This window comes from Acanthochromis polyacanthus, chromosome 18 (genome assembly GCF_021347895.1).
Source record: "Acanthochromis polyacanthus isolate Apoly-LR-REF ecotype Palm Island chromosome 18, KAUST_Apoly_ChrSc, whole genome shotgun sequence".
In the NCBI taxonomy this organism is placed as follows: Eukaryota; Metazoa; Chordata; class Actinopteri; family Pomacentridae; genus Acanthochromis; species Acanthochromis polyacanthus.
Window position 1 is genome coordinate 8,394,778 of NC_067130.1, and position 20,749 is coordinate 8,415,526.

At 40.1% G+C, this 20,749-nt stretch overlaps 1 protein-coding gene across 4 annotated transcripts in view; it reads left to right on the forward strand.

The window, feature by feature from the left end:
* rc3h2 (ring finger and CCCH-type domains 2) overlaps nt 1-20,749 on the forward strand; it is a 39,360-nt gene that overhangs the window by 7,738 nt on the left and 10,873 nt on the right. For 3 of the 4 annotated variants that reach the window (XM_022220475.2, XM_022220478.2, XM_022220476.2), the window contains exons 2-13: nt 4,286-4,614; nt 5,615-5,732; nt 7,176-7,409; nt 10,537-10,712; nt 12,386-12,586; nt 12,745-12,877; nt 15,392-15,510; nt 16,317-16,429; nt 17,708-18,022; nt 18,365-18,567; nt 18,688-19,001; nt 19,079-19,225. In XM_022220475.2, coding sequence (XP_022076167.1) covers nt 4,384-4,614; nt 5,615-5,732; nt 7,176-7,409; nt 10,537-10,712; nt 12,386-12,586; nt 12,745-12,877; nt 15,392-15,510; nt 16,317-16,429; nt 17,708-18,022; nt 18,365-18,567; nt 18,688-19,001; nt 19,079-19,225 — 2,304 coding nt within the window. In that variant the 5' untranslated portion in view covers nt 4,286-4,383. The remainder of the gene's footprint in view (nt 1-4,285; nt 4,615-5,614; nt 5,733-7,175; nt 7,410-10,536; nt 10,713-12,385; nt 12,587-12,744; nt 12,878-15,391; nt 15,511-16,316; nt 16,430-17,707; nt 18,023-18,364; nt 18,568-18,687; nt 19,002-19,078; nt 19,226-20,749) is intronic. The other variant, XM_022220477.2, reaches the window with a different exon arrangement.

A 20,749-nucleotide genomic window follows, 5' to 3' on the forward strand; every position in this document is an offset into this window, starting at 1 on the left:
ACCACTTTATTTCCTGCATTCTGGAGGATTTTCATGCAGAAACAAACAGTCTTTTACACATATTCTCTTCATGTGTCTGTATTGCTTTTGTGATGTTTTTATTGAGGGGGATACATGCACATGTTCTAAATATTAAGAGTAACGAGTCGTCTGCATCCCCTAAAGCTGAGCTAATGTTTCTTTGCTGCACAGAAAAATCACCCAGACTGCTTCTGTTTTCCCGTACAGTGACTTAACCGCGGTGTTTTGCTCTCTCCAGTCTCCTTAATGTTGAAGCTACTTTACTGTACCTCTAAACTCATTACAGTGGCTCCTTTTTCCACGTTTTACGGCACCTGTTCGGAGGGCAGCAGCTGTTACTTTGGTGAGCGGTTTGAACAGATGTAAGTGACTGTGAAAGCAACAGGTGCCGACTGTCTGCACGCTGCGTCCAAAAACCGTTTGCATAATGGAGACAGAAGGATGGCTCTTTTTCTGTTAATATTTGTGTCTATTTTAGGAAAGGTTTCACTTTTGGTTAATGGGATGATACATCAGATAGCAGAAAGGAGGTCAGTGTCTATTTACACTGGGCTGTTGTGTAAGAGGAGGCATGACACGTTCTGAAACATGACAGAAAATGGAATGTTTTAGTGAAAGCAGACAGGATTTTGAATATGCACAATTGAGGTAAAGCATGCATTAGTGGTATGTTAGTGATATTGGTGCTGCAGATGTGAGCAGACCAGTCTGACATTCACTTTGCCCATGTTAGCTGCAACATGTTTTTATTAGTTCAGTCTGCGGCTCCGTCTTTGTCCGACCAATACTTGTTTACCATTTGTCTTTTCTTCTCAGTGGCTTCTGCCGTCCTCCTCTCAGTCATAAAGCATCATGTATACAGAGATTCATCTGAGAGGCTTTTAAATCAAATATATGAATGTCTATGTCACACCAGAATGCATCAGGCAGCTCATGTGACGTTCTGTGGAGGCTGTCAGCAGCTAAAACAGTAATATCTCTCAATAAGGTCGCTGTAAAAAAAAAAAAAAAATCAAGCCATGACAGTAAAAATCTGTGAAACAGTTCGATGCTGTTTTTATGACACTGAATCACCGTAAAGAAGTTAATCGGGAAAAAAAATCATTCTTGAAAACGTGTGTTTCCTTTCTCTTGCACAGTTATTCAATGGAAAAATACTGTCATATGTGTAACATCAGTGCTGTCATTTTTGCATTTATTTCTCAAAAAGAAAACAGTTTTTCACAGTTAAATGTAAATGTTGTTGTGCTGATAATGGAAACCTGCTGTAATATTTATAACAAGTAGCACTTTTGCATTTATTTAATGTAAAAAATAAAGTTTGTACCGGTCAAATTGATATACTTTTCTGTTATTAAAGGACGTATGCGATAATGTTTATGACAGCTGTAATCGCGATTTTTGAATAAACTGTGTGTCGCCACTAAAAATACACATATTAAATGTTAAATAAGCAAAATGTTGTGAACAGAAAAATGCTGTAATATTTATAATAAGTAACATAAACATTATTTTATATGGCATTTTCATGTAAAACTAAACATTTTTTAAAGGTTAAAACTTTTTTAGAGTACAATATGGAATGAAACACGTTTTTAAAAAGTAAAATCAACAGCATTGATACATTTCTTTGCAGTAAAAGAAGAAAATGTTTTAAACTAATTTTACAGTTGCGGTCTGGCAACCACAGCTGCCAGAACTTTACCTTAAAAATAACTTCTTTTTTAAAAATTTTACAGTGGTGTTTACATCAGAGCTTCAGCGTTTAGTTGTCCAACTGTTCTGTTCTTTAAATCATCATTTAGAGGCATGTCTTAAAGAAAAAATAGCTAAATTCTCAGATGCTAGCTTCTTAAATCCAATTTTTTTTGTTCTTCCGTGACAGTATTTCGAGTATTTTTGGATTGTGGGTAAAGTAAGACATTTCAGGATCGGCTTTGGGAAACAGTGATTAACATTTTTCACCATTTTTCAACATTTATTGAGCAAACGATGGATTGATTAGTTGAGACAATAACTGAAAAATGAAACAAAAATGAAAAAAAGTTTTTTTTAATATTTAAAAACTCTAATGCTCATTTTTGTGGTGCTGCTGTGTTTCTGTATTTCACACTCTAAAATCACAATAATCATAATATGTCATTAAAACAGCAGTTACATTTGGATCTTAATAGCAATAATTAGTAGTAAAATAAATCAGGATCCCCTTTTTCCACATTTTGTCACTTACACATACAAAATTGTCGTAGTTTTTTTTTTTATGTCTGTGAGATTAAAAATGTAATTAAAACCAAATAATCTGCTTCTTCTAATTCCTGCCTGCAGAAAATGCACGGACTAAATAATTCTTCTGTCCATGTGGTGGTTTTCTGTTTGATTATTCTCGTCTAAATCGGAAATCTGTATTCAGCTGGTTTGTCAGGTCAGCGCAGCCTTGGGAACTGTTAGAACAAGTGAAAGCTGTTTGGGAACATGAGACATAAACAAAGAAAACAGGTTAGAAACTGTCCGTGAAACAGGATGCTGCTGTTATTCAACTCCATCTGCATTACCGTCTGTGTTTATCAGCCGTCTGCATGTTGTATTCCTGTAATTCAACATGAGCTCAGGCCGGAGAAAGTGTGTTTTGGAGAGCAAACCAAGAGTGATTCTGCATGACTGATGGCACCTTTAAAGTAAAAATAAATATTCAACCTCACACTTTTGTTTGTGGCTTCTCCAGAAGGAAATTGTCTTCACTGCAACACAGAATGAAAAGCAAACAAAGCAGTTCTCAAACTGTGCTGTTTAACGAGTTCTGTCCTCTACCTTCCTTTTATTCTTATCGTCTCTTTCACCTGGACTATTTTCACAATGAGGAGCTGCCTTTTAATGCAGTCTGTGTTGCAAGAGTTTGGCAGCTTCTTCTTTTGAGAGGACGAGGGCTTTTATAGCCCGCATTAGATCAAATAAATTTCTGGCTTTTATGGCAAGAGAGGTTGAAGACTTCCTTTGTACTCGGCTTAATGCTTATTGCTCTTGATAGAGCTCAAAGTGTAATAATATTACCGCTGCACCTTTATCTAGTGAACGTGACGCACACGAGTTTAGAGGAGATAGGGGGCCATTGTCTGCTCTTACAACAGACTGTCTGGAAATGTTTGCACTCAGTATATGTCATGATACATAATGAACAAAGTGTTGCTTTTTGTGTTTTTGTAAAGCAAAATATGAGGTGAGGAAATAGGAACACACATGCATGCAATGAATACATCTGGGTCAGAATATAATTGCTGGACTTTTTTTTATCATAGTTCACATTTTTGCTGTTTTCAGGCCTAAAACCAACATGGCCGCCTATAACCAAACACCACATGGCATTTTTACAGAAAGATTGTTCTAGATATTCTATATGTATATAAGTGAGTAAAGTTGAAATTGAAAGGTATTAATAAAGATATTGTAGTAAACTTGTTGACTACTTTATATTAAATAAGTCAGAAAACCTTTGAGTCTGGCCAGTCTTTTCTTCAGGAGGAAATGACATCATGTGGAGCAGGTCATGTGATCGTTTTGTTTCTTACTTTTGCCATTTTATGTCTCGTTTGTGTTTGTCTATATCTTTGTCACTTTGTAACTTTTTTTGTCTCTGTTTTGTTTTGTGTCGGTTGTCTCACATTTTTGTCGTTTTGTTTCTTGTTTTTGGCGTTTTGCATTTCCTTATTGTCTCACTTATGTTTTTGTCTTATTTTTATCGTTTTCTTTCCTGCTTTTGTTGCTTTGTGTCTTGTTTTTGTCATTTCATGTCTAATTTTTTAAATATTTTGTCTTGTTTTTGTTGTTTTTTGTGTTTTTTTGGGTTGACTTTTGTCCTTCTGATCATACAGTAAAATATTACCTGCTCAGTTCCAGATAGCTGTGACTAAATGTTGTGTTCCTTTGTAGACACACTGTGATCCGAAAGTTGTAATGTGTAAATGATAAACTGAGGCATAATGTTGTTGAAACTGAATTTATTTTTCTTAAAAAATTTCAGGTTGCTCAAAACGTTTTGTTAAAAGATAGTTCATTAAATGTGAACATTAATGAGATGAATTTTTGCTCTAAAACAAAGGAAAATTTGAAGTTTTGGTTATTTATGGGTCATTATGCTGTGATGTTACTGGTCGGGCCCACTTGTGATCAGATTGGGCTGAATGTGGCCCCTGAACCAAGATCAGTTTGACACCCCTGAGCTAATGTCAAGATGTTCCTAACACACTTTGTTCTTTTTTCCTTCCTGCAGTCACCGTTGGCGCTGGCGAGCAGGTGCTGTTGTCGGGGCCCGTTGACATGCGTTCCCCCTGAGCTCGGTCCCGCCTCTCTCAGTGGTGTGGTGGCAGGATGCCGGTGCAGGCGGCCCAGTGGACAGAGTTCCTGTCCTGTCCCATCTGCTACAATGAGTTCGACAGCAGCGGCCACCAGCCCATCAGTCTGGGATGCTCCCACACGGTGTGCAAGACCTGCCTGCACAAGCTGCACCGCAAGGCCTGCCCCTTCGACCAGACGCCCATCAGCACCGATATCGACCTGCTGCCGGTCAACTGCGCCCTGCTGCAGCTGGTCGGAGCTCAGGTGAGGCAGGAACACTGCAAAAACGCAAAATCTTACCAAGTTTGCGTGTCTTGTTTTTAGTCAAAATGTCTCATTCCACTTGATTTAAGATAAATTCACTTAATAAGTGACATTTTAACAAGATGACAATGCATCTTAAATGTCTTGTTAAGTCATACAATCTTTAAATGATCTTGTTTTGAGGGGAATTTTATAAGAAAACTCAAAATAAGTTTAACCCTCGTGTCGTTCTGCGAATCAAATTGACCCGGTTTGAAGTTTAAAATGTGGGAAAAAAATATATTTTCACAGTGAAACCTTCCACATTTTTGGTGGAAAAAAAGAAATGGGAAAAAAATGTGTCTTTCAGAAAATTTGGGGAAAAAAAAATCAACCAAAATCCAGTGATTTTGGTTGATTTTGGTTGATTTTTCTTAAAGAAAATATTAGAACTTTACTGATATATATGCAATCACTTTAGATATTTTTAGGATTTTTTTGGAAGATTTTTATTAAATTTTTTAACATATTTATAATTTTTAGATTTTTTTTATTTTTTACTTTTTATTTCTGACCAAATTTAGATTTTTTTTTACATAAAACTTTTAAGGGAAACTTTTAGGCAACTTTCTTCCTAAAGATTCTGCCAGTTTTTATAAATTTTGGGGAATTTTTTGCTGAATTTCAGTTTTTTTTCCCGGCAAGAGAACAATATTTTTTGGTGCCGTAAATGAGGACAACAGGAGGGTTAAGACACCTAAGCTTTACAATCCTGGTAAAATATAGTTTAAAATAAGTTTTCCCAGCTAATTTTAAGCTCTCAGTATTCTAAAGAAATCTGACGAAGCCATTTTTCACTCGTTCTATTGGCAGATTTTTTTCACTTAGTTCAAGGTAAAAGTTCCTTGAAATAAGTTTTTTTTTCTTGTTTTGAGAGGAACATTTTTTTTTTCCAGTGAACAAGTCATCATGTGAGTGATTCTGCTGCTGTTGGTGTGCTCATACATGTTGTGTGCTTCAGGTCCCAGATGTTCAGCCGGTGAGCCTGAGCAGTGCAGCGGAGGTCGAACACTACGAGGTCTGCAGGGTTTGTGTAGAAGAGCTGGCTCTCTACCTGAAGCCCATCAGCGGAGCAAAAGGTACGGTTTGCATACGTGCACAGCGCATGGCGACGGAAACGATGGTACATTTGTGAAAGAGAATGAAGCTCTTGGTGCCCGATGTGCGTGGGCTGCAGTCTGAGCTGCCTGCCTGCGTTACTTGGCATTCGTGCTCCTCACACTCCTCATGACGTTGGAAGCTTCTGTGCTTTTATGGATCTGGAGGAAAACTCAGCTCTCTGATAACACATTAGTGAAAATGACCGGCAGTTCCAGGACTTGTTCTGCCAATTCCGGTTGACGGCACAGCGGCAGCTTTCGTCATTTTTGACTATTAGCATCACTTTGACAATTCACAGTCGATAATATCTTATCTCTGTAGAGCAACAAAAAGGGAGAATTTGGTGGGAGGTTAGATGCAACATCAGCCTTTAAATCCACCTACAGTGCAAAGCTGGTTGTAACAGGCTTGGATTGCAGCTGTTCTTTTTGGTGTAGGAGGTTGAAATTGTATTGCTTTTGATCAGATATTGTTCCATGAAGGTGAAATCAAAAATCCTGCAAAAAAAGGAGAGCGATGACAGGTCATTCATTTAATCTGATGTAAGCCTTTACAATGTCAGCATCACTGGCTGATGTTAACATAAACTGGACTATATGATATTATGTTAATCCTCGTGTCGTCTTGCGGGTTAAAACTGACCCGTTTTAAAGCTTGAAAATGTGGGAAAAAAATATTTTCACAGTGAAACTTCTGATGTCCACATGTTCAATATTTTTGGGAAATTTTTGAACATTTTTTGGTGGAAAAAAACAGAAGTGTTAAATTTTTTTTCTTAAGAACATTCGCAATTTTTTTTACCAAAATCCAGCAAATTTTGCTGGATTTTGGTTGATTTTTTGTGAATGTTCTTAAAGAAAATACTAGAAGTTTTACTGATATATATGTAATTGCTTTAGATATTTTTAGAATTTTTTGCTCGTTTTTTGAAAATATTTACAAGAATTTTCTTGCCAAATTTGGGGGATTTTTAAAAAAAAAATCTAACTTTTAAGGGAAACTTTCAAGAAATTATTGGAATTTTCTTTCCGAAGGTTTTGCAAATTTTCAGAAATTTGGGGAATTTTTTTGTTAAATTTTTGGCTTTTTTTCAGACATGGAAACACTATTTTTGGTCCCTGTAAATGAAAACAGCAGGAGGGTTAAACCACAGTAAAATCTGCACTTACATTTATTCCACAAGCCACTTTATGCTGATGTTATTTAGAGTAGTAATACTGTTTTCATTCATTCTTGTATATATTGTACATATTATTGTTATTGTAATTATTATTATTGTTACTGTCCATATCGTTAGAAAGATGTTGCTGCTGTAACACTGGAAATTTCACCTGACATGGGGAGCAATAAAGGTTCATCTTCTCTTAAAATTTTTAAATGACAGGTACACAGTGTAACTCCACGGCTGCCTCTTGTCACAGGTGTGGCCACGCTGAGTCCGAGCGTGCTCAGTCGGCCCATGCAGAGGAAGCTGGTGACGTTGGTGAACTGCCAGCTGGTGGAGGAGGAGGGTCGGGTGAGGGCGGTGCGGGCCGGACGCTCTCTGGGGGAACGAACCGTAACTGAGCTCATCCTGCAGCACCAGAACCCCCAGCAGCTCTCGGCCAACCTCTGGGCAGCAGTGAGGGCACGGGGCTGCCAGTTTCTGGGACCTGGTGAGTGTAACGACTTAGACATATTTGCTGTCATGTGATGGATGTAAGTGGAAACGTTTTGAAAATGATTCATCACCAATTACAAATTTAGAACAGTCAAGCTTTAAAGGTGATGTTGGGAATTGAGGCAGTGCAGCTGGGTCTTTTGGATCATAGTTGACATTTTTGCTGTTTTCAGGCCTAAAATCAACATGGCCGCCTATAACCAAACACCACATGGTATTTTTACAGAAAGATTCTTCTAAATATTATATATACAATTGAGTAAAATTGAAAGTTATTCCTGAAGATATTGTAATAAACCTGTTGACATGCCATAAATCCACACTTGACTCACACACTACTTTATATTAAATAACTCAGAAAGCCCAGTCTTTTCTTCAGGAGGAAATGACATCATGTGGAGCAGGTCATGTGATCTGGAATTAACACACTTCCTTGAGAGGTGTTTTTGTAATTGGTCACCTAGTTGGAAGTGATTTCTGGGACACAGATACAATTCGTTAGCCTAGCCGCGCTAGACCCAGCTCTTAAGACACAAGGGTCTAGGAACGCTCGACAGGGAGGGAGGCGAGGTAAAAGGTTGTCTTTCAAATCACTCTGCAGCAATTGGGTAGGTATAGAACCAATCAGCGCAACAAATAGGCTGACGTAGTTCCTCGAGCGCCGGATTGTGGCTAAGTCCCATTAGCTTCCCAACCAGCGGAGCCAACTGGTATATTAAGGATTTGCCATATCCCGTCGACATAAGTCCAAATACGTCTTTCTTCTCAATGAAACACTTCAGTGCCGTCCTTTGTTTATCTTTCAAGTTGAATTTTAGCTTCAAATCTTTAAGGGCTGTGGCCAAAGCCGAGACGAAACATAACTGTTTATTGTGCGCCGGTTGTTTCTGTCAGAATCGTCGCGCCTCTGTCGTCACTTAGTTACACCCGCCTTCTGACTCTACACTTCATGGTAATTCGTCTGGCCAGTTTTAGGAGCATCCAACCTCGACCCTTATGGAGGGCAACTAGACCCACCCTGGCAGAGAATTAAATTCGTTGCCGTGGGTTGTCTAGCGCAGCTAGGCTAACAATTCGTTGTTTTCCATATAAAATTTGATATATTGGCAAAAAAGAAATATCTGTCATGATTATCTCAACTTAATAAAAAGAACACAATCAAACCGGACCAACATGGCGGCTTGGTCTCAGAGTTTCTCTTTATTACGAAAAAAGTTCAGCGAAAAGTGTTTCTGAAAGCATTTGAGGCAAGAAATAAGCTGCAGTAGCTGAATCTGCCCTCGTTTTAGTTCACCAACAGCTAGTTTAGATGTTTGACGAAAGTTTCACGATGCGTTGGACCTCTGCATGCCGCATCAAATTTGCATTAAGTAGAGCAAATGAGCTCCGGGGAGACACACCGTTTCACATAGAAAGTGAAATGCACCAGAAATTGCTGGACCTTTACCTGCCCCAAACACCCTGTGTGAATTCCAGGCCGTACTTCCGTTACTTATCTACATCACCGTGTAACACATTTGCATGGTGCCTGTCTGTCGGCTAGTTTTGCATGAGCTCAAACAAAAGAATGAACAGCTTCCTTATCTGCCGTTATTTCCTCAGTGCAGCTGCTTCTGTTCGAGCTACATCTCTCTACCTGAACACGTACATCTCTAAGTTAGGCACGTACCAAACGTTGCCTCACTTTTATTGAGCCAGTTGACCAATCGGAGATGATCGTTTTCTTTTTTCTTTTTTTTGGAGGGTGATGAAGTGGAAACTAAGTCACAAATCAAGGGCCAGAGTCTAAGATGTTTAAGATCTTCAAAAAAACACCAAGAGAAGTCAGCATTCGAGTTCAGCAGGGTTTATTGTCGACAGCAAGTCCTTGAGCATTTCTCAGTGATGATAACACAGCAAGAACATCTAAAGATACTGAGCTGTGCATCGTCTTTTGTACTGTGAGAGTTGGTCATTTTTCCACGACTATATGGCATATTATTGGTGTGACAGTTCTGACACCATTATATCTTTCCTTAATCTGTTGGTCAAATCTTGTCACCAAGATATCTTATGCCATTGTTAGGTGTTACTTTAAAGTAGACATTGGGTTATCATTAGGTTATGATTCACAGAGAATGTTCTAACATTTGCTTCCCGTCTTACCCTCATTATCTTGTGACAGATTTCATGCATGATATACTTGTGTGTATTATCATGATTTCGATATATGTTAAAAGTTACAATGCAGTAAGTATACACCCCATTTCATCTCCTAGAAAGCATCAAAGTTACAAAATCTACCTTGTGATCTCTCATCAACCCTTCAGCCATCCTTACAGTTTCTAGGCCTTCTTTTCCTTCACACACATTCAACACAATCAAAGCATCGGTGGTTATGAGAATATTCAACATTAAGCACTTCACACACATAAATATACTACTCATCAATTCAAATAGCATTTGCCAGGATTACATCGTCATTCACTTTCAAAGAATATTACACTACAAGGGGAGCAGTCAGCTGTACAATATGAGAAAAATAGTGAGTTTTTTTTTAACATTACAGCATACAAAGTAAATGTGCATAATATGGGCTCTTTCATGCTAACTTTTTCATCACTACGCTAGGTCTATTGGGCTTATTCTCGGAAGTTCTTGACTGTTAGACATTAAAGCCTCCCTGAAAGTGAATATCTAAAGGAATATCTGGCCTTTTTCAGGCATCTAGGTGCATCGTGTTTAGAAGTTGCCGTTGCTGCCTGTTTATACTGTCTCATCAAACTGGCTGCTGCTGCTGGAACCGGGTGTCCTGTGATGATTACTCATAGGGCAGATTCTGACTGGGAAAATATTTCTCATCATGATAACAGAATGAGTTCCTTTCTGAGGACACCCAATTCTAAGAACCTCCGTGTGTTCTAAATAGACTCGTCAGTGGTTTAGTCTTTATTTAATCAGTGGAGAAAATTAAAATATGGGTTGTTTGCAGCGTCGGCATGCATATGTATGCTCACCTGTGACTCAATGTGTTTGTGCTGAATATTTTTCTCCGATTCTTTCTTCTCTTCCTCTTCATACTCTCCTGTTGTCATTCTGTCATTCCCTCTGTCCTGTTTCTTCCTCCCACTTCCACTCATCAGCTATGCAAGAAGATGCGCTGAAGCTCGTGTTGCTGGCTCTGGAGGACGGCTCAGCTCTGTCCAGGAAGGTGTTGGTGCTGTTTGTAGTCCAGAAGCTGGAGGCTCGGTTCCCCCAGGCCTCCAAAACCAGCATCGGACACGTGGTGCAGCTGCTCTACAGGGCCTCCTGCTTCAAGGTACAGACGGTCTGAATAATCTACTGTAGACACATGAGGAAACCACAAGCATGTGCAGATACCGGAACATGCGAGCGAGCTGCTCCATTTAAATCAAACGAACCACAGCTCTTTGAATTTGACAAAAGAACCTCAGTTTGGTGCCGTCCCAAGAAGCCTAGCCATAATAAATGACCTCATTAATGAAGGGTGTTTAAATAGATCCTCATTTACCACCACAGATTCCTGTGGTGCCAAGGTAATGCTTCAAATTAACATCTTTTTTTTGCATCATCAACTTTAAGAAGTGCTTTCCAAAACTCTTACAGCTTAATTAAATCAAACACAAACAATGATGGTCTTTATTTATCAAAGGGTCTAGGTGAGCTTTGGGAAGCCCCCTGCCAAATACGGATCAGAATCAGAATCAGTTTTAATGGCCAAGTACATATGTTGGTGTCACCCTATGAATATGGAAAGAGAACAATAATAAAAAAAGAAGCTATAGAAAGAAGAACGGGGATAAAATAGTAGTAATAAAATAAATAGAGCACAATACGTACAAGTATTTACGAGCTAGAAAGGAATATATAATCACAGTAGTGCAAAATGATAATTGCTACATGATGATGCAGTGCAAAAAGCAGAGAATGCTGTTCTTAGTGCATCAAGTAGTAAACATATCCATTAGAATACTGTTTATTGCACAGGTGTGGAGGAATGGCTCAGCTGTTTACTGATCTCTGAATGATCCTGAGCCAGTTTGACCGTTGTTTTATCACCCCTAAAGACTGATAGCACCTGTTTCATAAAATATATGTAATAGGGATATGGGCTTCTATGGATATATTTTGTGAGTGTGTGTATTTTGGTGCCTGTTATCTGATGACAGACATCGCTGGCAGGGCAGAAATGCAAGCTATCTGCTCGTGATGCAACAGCGGTCTATATTTGCCCTTGTTGCCCCGCCTCGCAGGACAGACAGACAGAGATACCGAGAAAGATGATAGATGAAGAGATAATGAGAGAATGTACAGCAGCGAGAAGTCAAAGACTGAATCTGATGTGTGGTGGTGAACATGCTGGTGTCTTATGATGATTACTCATAGGGCAGATTCTGAGAAGGGAAGAACCCCTTCAGATGATCTGTAATTGAGTTTGTAAGTCTGAAGACACCACACATGCATGAAAGTCTGTACATTCTGTTGCATTTATCTGGGAAATATGGAATATTTCACCCTAAAGAGAAACTTTTACTGATCTCAGTGGATAACGCCAATTAAATGCACACCGAGGGCAGAATAAACAAACATGAAGCTGTTCCAGAGTAATTACGAAGCATATTTATTATTAAAATGTAAATGAAAAGTAGGTGGTTTCATGGTGGGTTCAAAATTACAATAGCTATAGGACAGATAGATTTTCTGCCCACACAAACATAATGCTCTGTGAACAACATTAAAAGAAAGAACTACATTTTCTTGCAAGCAGAGATATCAGAAAGTAAAACTGTTCTTAAGGGGCCAGAGTGAGTGAAGTTTCATTTCGAGCTCATGTAAAGGTTTGATTGTTCCTCTGTTGGATCAGTGCTGGAACCAAAAGTCTAAGAAAGGATCATAATATTCTCTTCTGTCTCTACATTCACTTCCTCGTCTTTCATCTTCCCTCTTTCTGATTCGCTCTCTGTCCGTCAGGTGACTAAGCGGGATGAGGACTCCTCGCTGATGCAGCTGAAGGAAGAGTTTCGGACGTACGAGGCTCTGAGGAGAGAACACGACGCTCAGATCGTCCACATCGCCATGGAGGCCGGTCTGAGAATCTCCCCCGAGCAGTGGTCTTCTCTGCTGTACGGAGACCTGGTCCACAAGTCACATATGCAGTCCATCATCGACAAGGTGCCGTTAAGATCCAGAACCTCACAGTAACAGGCCGTTCCTGCTGCCTTTCTAGTCTCAGCTAAATCCCCTTTTGATACCAAGTTCCTAGAGAATAGAAGCACTGCATGAATACAATATGATGATATCTGTTCTCCCTCTTCTTTTGTCTGCTCTAGTTACAGTCTCCAGAGTCTTTTGCAAAGAGCGTTCAGGAGCTGACAATCGTTCTGCAAAGGACAGGAGACCCTGCCAACCTCACAAGCCTTAGACCACACTTAGAGCTACTGGCCAACATAGATCACAACCCAGGTACGGCGCTCTGTGTAACACCGTTCCTCCAGATAGATTCTTACTCTGAATGTTCAGCACTTCTCAGAATAAATGATAAGAGAATCGGTGGCCCTCGCTCACCAAAACGCAATTTGCAAGTGCAAAACAGAAAATGCAAAACTGTGATTCATCTCGTTTGTTAAAGATTTAGTAATCAAAACACAGTGACTAAGCATCTTGTTCGATGCGTGTTTGAATGTTTAAATATTCACTCGGCACTCAGGAATGTATTCTGTGTTGCAGTTATGGGGTAAATCTGCTTCAGGCACAATGACAGATCGACAATAAGATTCATTTAAATTCTGTGTAATTCACGCTACATTAACACAGATATGTAATTAGTCTATAGTGTGAAGTGAAAGATGCTGCAGGGATGCTCTACCTGCTGTGCTGCTGTATCACCTCCAACAGGAAGTGTTTGGAAACTACAAAATCAAGGCAGGAGAGATGCTAAATGGATGATACTTGGCTCCAGGGATGGAAACGGCAGCCTGTCAGTCTGTTCATAACTTAATTAAAACTGAAATGTCTGGACAACGATTTGATGGATTGCCATGGAATCTTGTGCAGACATTTACTGACTTGGGTGAATGAAATCTGCTGACTTTGGCGACCTCCTGACTGCCACGGGGATGGCATTTTAGAATTATTGTTGGGGGATTTTATGGGTTTATTAGCTATAGATAGCTGAAATATGACAGAAAAAGAGAAAGATAGAACCAGTGTCCACAACTGGATTCATTTCTTAGATATTACATTTCCTGGTCATTTTAAACCTCCTTTTAATCATCAGTGTTTTTCTGCAGCTCTATGAAAACAGCACAGAAGTAAAGAGAACTCAAAAATATATTCCCTGTAGTATAACACCGTTGTAATGCAATAAATAATAAAAAGAAAGGTTCTTTGAGTGTCCATGTAAACTAAAACAGATCATGTAGGTATTTTACTTCTTACATTTTTCATTTCTTTCTGTAATTATTTACTGTTTTCTTTCTGCAGTTTACCTGAAAAGTCTCTGAATTTTTGTCACATTACTGTTGGTCAAAGCTGAGTCATTCATGGCTTCCTGGTTATGCCAAGGAGCGCAGAATTTTTTTGTTTTGTACGGAATCTGGTTAGATGTTATTTTTGTAAATAAAGAACACAGCCCTTCTATTATTTGAAGGTGAAGGACCAACAGAAAGTTGATAATCTGACAATTCTTCCTTTTTTTTTTTTTTACAGTTTCTTTCTTTACAGTAACTTTGGATTTTCTTAAAAAAAAAAACATGACTTTGAACATCACCAGCAGTTTTTAGTGTTCAGATGGTTAAATATAAGCTAAAGGGACATCTAAAGTTTGACATTTGAGGCTTTCAGCAAAATATCTACATAAATAAGGGGCAGATCGTTTTGATTTGACATTTTACATTTGGAGCAGACATACATGCCCCCCCAGGATGAATTTTAACACCGTTTGCAATATTTTAGCTTTTCCTTAAGTGAAATTGAATTTAATTTATTTTTAAACTGTCCAAACTTTTGGTTTCTGACCAAACACTTGGACCAAAGTCGGGTATAGTTTGTGTTAACTAGCACATGTTAGCATGCTAAAGCTAAGGTGGTGAACGTGGTCAACAATGCCATGACATTACTGGATGCTAACTCAAAGAATGGCTCTACCTGCACCTTACAGAGAGCAGTGATTCCGATTCTAATCTCTTGATTTTGTTTTTCTATCCTTTTTTTTGCCTTTGGTGTCTCTTTTGATTAGCCGAATGTTTAATGGAGAAAGTGCATCTGTCCTCATCCAGAAAGTATAAAGAATTTATCCATGGTTAAATGGTTTTCAGAGAGTCTGTAGTTTATTCAGTATTTTCTAAAGGATCTACTACACATTCAACTTCTTACTTTTGATACATACTACACATTCAACAATTTGCACTTTAACAGTCTTATCTAATACAGCAGTTTTTACGCTTTTGTGTATAAATCCATCCATTATCTGTATACTGCTTAGTCATGGGGTGCTGGAGTGTATCCCTGCTGATTTAGGGTGAAGGTAGGGAACACCCTGGACAGGCAACTTTCTATCACACAGCTACACATAAAGACAAGCAGTCACACTCACAATCATATGTACGGACGATATAGAATCACTAATTAACCTCAACATGTTTTTGACTGTGGGAGGAAGCCGGAGAACCTGGAGAAAACCCTCACAGGCACAGGGAGAACTTGCAAACTCCACACAAAATGATCTCAGGTTGGGCCGTGAAGGATAACATTTCTTTCATAAACTGCCGATGGGTTTTGGGGTTCGGAGGGTGAAGATGTAGTCATTGCATCTTTCTATCTTTTCTCTACACGGAGAAAACCAAGCCACTGTGCAGCCTCTCATGTGTATATAAGTTTAAATTTGTGCTTTTCTTTCCTTCCTCGTGTCAGATCGTTGTACGTGAGATTCTGTTCTTTCCGTACTGAACTCACCGCGTGCCATTGATTCATTTGCAGATGCTCCAGCACCATCCTGGGAGGAGCTGGAGAGCGTGATGCTGGCGGTGAAGCTGGTGGTTCATGGACTGGTGGAGTTTATACAGAACTTCAGCAAGAAGAGCCACGACACTCCACAGGTACAGCGATGTGAGAGAGTGAAGATAACACCGATGTCTTCATGAAATGCACGAGATGAGATCATAAAGATAATTTCTGAGCTAACTGGAAATGCTTCTCAGAGGACGCCTTGTACTTCCAGACACTTCAAAATGCCACGCTCTGTAGCGGCACATCATGTTCTTCCAAACTGTGTCAGCTAAGATAGTTACAGGGACAGGAAATGGGCTCTGGCCACTTACAGCATCTTGGTTGTACGCTCAGCTAAATAACTATCAATAATTTAAGTGATACAGCGTTAAAATAACGTTAACATTTTAGCAGACAATGCAGCTGTGTGGACTGAACCTGGTGTTTGACAGAATATACAGTGTAATAGAGTGAATACAGGCTGAAATTGACTTGTGTGTTCTTCTCTTGTGCTGGGAAATGCACTAAAATTCTAATTTTCTGAAGGAAGAGGGAAGATATGTTTATAGTGCAAGATTTATCTAAGACAGTGGTTCCTGAAGTGGAGACTGTGACCCACTGGGGGGGTTGCAAGACATCATTAGAAGCATCTATATACATATTTTACCTGTAATTGTTACAGAAGATTCAAAAATATGCTGCTTCTATGCTCTGTGTTTACTCAGGAGTACAGTTTATGTACAGAATGTGCTCTGCTGCTAGCTTTTATTAAATTAGTACAAAATAATATGACAGATTGTTCTTTCTCTTCGTGCACCGTTTGTATACACTTATATTAGGAGGTGATATGTTTCAGAACCCTTCATCTAATGTGCGAGCTATAGATCGATCTGCGTCGTGTCTTTGCATTTCGCAGCCTCAGGCCAACAGCAAATATAAGACCAGCATGTGCCGAGATCTTCGTCAGCAGGGAGGCTGCCCCCGAGGAACCAACTGCACATTTGCACACACACAAGACGAGCTGGAAAAGTGAGTGAAGCGCTTGAATATCCTGCCTTCTCACTGCATCCAGGACTGAGAAAAAGGATTAAGTTATAATATTCAGTAGACGTCTGCTTGTCTAATCACTGGAGTTCTTTTCTGTTTATATAGCTGCGTACTGACAGAATTCACAGTGTGTTGATAAAATGAGAAAAATATTTGCATTAAGAGTCTGTAGCTTAACTGTCTGTAACTCAAGTAGTTTCAGGGCATTTATTAGATCCTGTCTAATTTTTGCTCACTGTCGGCTCGTTTTTTAAAGTCCTGCACCTTTATGGAAACAGAACAAGCATGATTAGAAGAGCAGGAAACTCAAAATGTCTTTTCTAAATAAAGTAATGATGCCGTAAATCATTAAAAAAGAAAAAAAGAAAAAAAATTTCATTAAAAAATGTTTTATCTTGCAAAACAACATTTTTTCAAGTACTAGGAAGGTTTTACAAATATTAGATAATAAACAATGATATTTCTGCACACCACAGATATATTACTACTTTCATTTTCAATTTGTTTCCAGTGCTTGGGTTTTTTTAGTTTTACAGAAGCTGGTTTGTGCAAATGTTTTATATTTTTTTGCATTCTTTTAAATGACACATGTATAATAAATGGATTTTTCTTAGAATTTCATAGTTTTCACGATTGAACCGTCACACACGATTAGCTCAAGGACCTGTTTTCATAGTTTCTGGCTCTAAAAAATTATCATTGTGTCTCTTTTACAGATTATTTTTGAGGCATTTTGCTTTTATTCAGGTGGTACTGGCATGCAACAAATCATGTCATGCGGTAGAATTGATTGAGATTAATAGCTCCAGTTCATGTGGCGTCTGCTCAACGAGCTGAACCTCTGGGTTTTTTAAAAGATGACATCCATCCATTATCTATACGCTGCTTTGTAGGGTTGTGGGGGGCTGTAGGGCATCGCCCTAAAAGATAACAGTTCTTTCAAAACTGCAGACAGATTTTGGGGTTTGGAGGGTAAAGATGTATTCACTACATCTATCTATCTTCTCTCTGGTTTCACCTGCATCCATAAGCTATTGCTAACATCCCTTTTTATTCAGATTTGATTCAGGGTATGATTTACAGGAGCTATCAGCATCAATATTATTGAAGTACAAAGGCTCCACTTGTCCACATCCACACACCCACACACACTGAGTTCAATGCAAATATCAGTCCAGTAACAAGACTTGTTTGGGTGTTCTTTTCTGAGCAGGTCTTAAGTTGTCTTGTTCATATTGACCCTCCTCCTTCTCTTCACAGATTTAGACTGAGGAACAAGAAGAGCAGCAGTGTGGGCCGTGCATTCCCGTTAGTCCCCGGCGTTCTGAATAAAACCTTCACCATGGAGGGAAACATCCACGCTGATGCAGGAGTCGGTCAGGGCCTCAAAGGCTCCGGGGAGAACACGGCCTCCATGACGGAGGGAGTTCCCGGCCTGACTCACCCACAGCTGATCTCACGAGGGCCCGACATGATGGAGGACATGAAGAGAGCTGTGCCAAACGGAACCAGTGGGGCCAATGGGTCCAACGGGTTATCTGGCCACAGCAGAACCTCGTCAGGGTCAACAGAGCAGTAAGATTATTCCTCCACTTATTTACTGATGCTTGTACGTCGTCTGTTGTTGGCATTTAACTCTGTGAGAAGAAAACATTCGATAGTGTCATGATTTCTGCTACGACTTTTTTCAAGATTTCAGTCGTCGGAAATGATACGACTGAGCAGCCTTGGTGGAGTACTGCGCTCTCTGAGTGCTTTTCTTGTTCCTCACTGTGGCCTTATTTTTACTGCAATAGAAAGTCATTCTGGCAGAGAAATAGAACTTCGTGACCATTTATGTGCTGTGGAGGAGGTCAGGAAGTATCCGACCAGAGCTGAAGGCCGGTTGTGTGTTCATTCTTTCCTTTTGTGTTTCAGGAAGAACATTTCTCCTCCCAGGACTCCAGTCAGCCACTCGTCAGCGTCGTCTCCTCTGACCACAGTGGGCCGAGCTGATGGTGGTGCTCCTTTACCCAAACATGGTCAGTTCATTCTGCGAGCACCACATCCTTCTCAGGCATCAGAGCTGTACTACCAGGAGTCCCACTCTGCATATGACACGGCCCACTATCAGCCCAGCTGTGAGTCTCATTTTTAAAAACAAATCTGAACCAGAAAAACACTTCCTGCACATTATCCTATCAGTGTCTGGAGGAAATGCAAATGAAGGTGTTCTTCTCGTCTTTCCTCCTGCTCTCCAGCAGGTTCCTACTATCAATCCACCCTCCACCCTCCTCACAAACCTTGCATGGCTCGGTTCCTCCGGTCCTCCAATGTCCCAGAATCCTCTCTGCCGCCTTCCATCGGTCCTCCGCCGTCTTCGTACCCGAACGACCCTCAAACGCCTCACCCACCCTCCTCCTCTTCCTCGGGGTACCCTCCACACCCGCCCAGAGATCGGATGGGACCTCCTCCCTTCCATCCCCACCCAGGCCAGCCTCAGTACGGTCCTCTGGCTCCTGCTCACGGTGTTTACGCTCCCCTCTACGACAGCAGGAGAGTATGGAGGCCTCAGGTGAGCCTTTAGCTGATTCTCTTATGACCAGATAATGTGTTCGTTTGGTGACTTTACTGATAGGGATTGTGTTCCAGCTGTACCACAGAGAGGATGCCAGGAGTAACTCACTGCCTCCAGAGGTGCTGCATTCCTCTGTCTACCAGCCTCCACTCAGGGAGAGGTTCAACTCTCTAGACAGCAATTACTGTTCTGGAGCTGAGCATCGAGCAGGGCTGCACAGGGTAGGTGAAACAACGCACATCTTAAACCACAGCCAAGGAGCTTAAATGTGGAGTGAAGTGGAACAAAGTGAGGAAGTAGAATGTTATCCAGTTTAAATTCTTATACAATAATCACTAAAGCATGAGGCAAGAGAGCCAATAAAAGCAAATGATCAGAGTTGTCAAACCGATAGTTAAGGTGTGATGATTAATCCACGGTCTCACTCAGAAACAAAAGGGTGTAACTCCCATTTTGGGGCATCACTGTGTAGAATAAAGCCTTATATTACCGAATAAAAAAACTCAATTATTTGAAGCAATCCAAGAAAAAGGGAGAGGAAAGCTTTGCTGTGTCTGACTTCTATCTGTTTCCCAAACTGAAATCTCACTCGCACCATTTTGAAACTGATGATGAAGTCACGCATGCTGTTGGAAAGTATCTGGAGGCTCAAGATGCGACCGTAAAGGGATCGCAAAGCTTGAACATCAGTGGGCCAAGTGCATCGAAGTCAAAGGACACTATGTTGAAAAATAATTAGGTTTTTTGGTGAAGGAAAGACCTTTTCAAAGTACCGCTGTAAAGTAATGCATTGAGCAACGTTCAAGAAGGCTGTATAACCATCGAAATGAGCCACAACTTAAGTGTGCACGTGAGAGGGAGAATATTCAGAGTATAAAAGTGTGATACTTTATTTGAGAGGTGACGTTTATTCCAGTGTTGCCCGTAGCAGTGCCAACACAGCACAGAAGAATCTGAATTATTGATACATGGGCACACATTAAAAGACATGATCTACTGAATCATGTAATGATTAAAAACGGTCTCTGCTGAGTGCATCATAAAGTGATTTTTCAAAATGCCATTAAACATCCCAGAGTATTCAGTGACACCATCTATAATAACTGATGGCGGTCTGTCTTAAGCTGAATGCATTTATTGCTGTATTCGCTTCGGCAGCGTTCAGCTTTTCTCTTTCTACGCCCACGTATCGTCTCACCTCCACCTTCCCTGCCAGTCACAGAGCTGCAGGATGTAGCTTCAACCTCCACTGTGGTCCTCCCACTTCTCACCCAAATATGTCTCTGCCTCTCCCACTCACTTCTCTGCTTCTCACATGGATCATATAGCATTTTGCCAGTAATGCTGCTTTTTGCCAACTGCGCAGCACATTAGCTGAGATGTATCAGGAGATCTGTTGCACGGGAGAAATTTTAAACAGTTGTGTGGGGGGGGAAAAAATACCAAAATCAACTTAAAAACTGCAAATAGCCAAAAGAATTTACACCAAGACACGAGTCCCTGCGGTATTTAGTTGCTATGGTTTGCTATAATCCAGCCCTGAGGAAAAATATTTTAATTATATGCCCACTTGGACACTGCAGTGCCAAACAATGCAACAGTGTGGGACAAAATAACAAGGAGGACTTACAATACAAGCTAATAAAAAAGGACTAACACAGCAGTAAGAGGGGTTGTTGCACTGCGGTACATTTATTGCATAGCTGTTTCAATTCTCAGTGTTGTCAGAAAATGCTCCCAAGTGT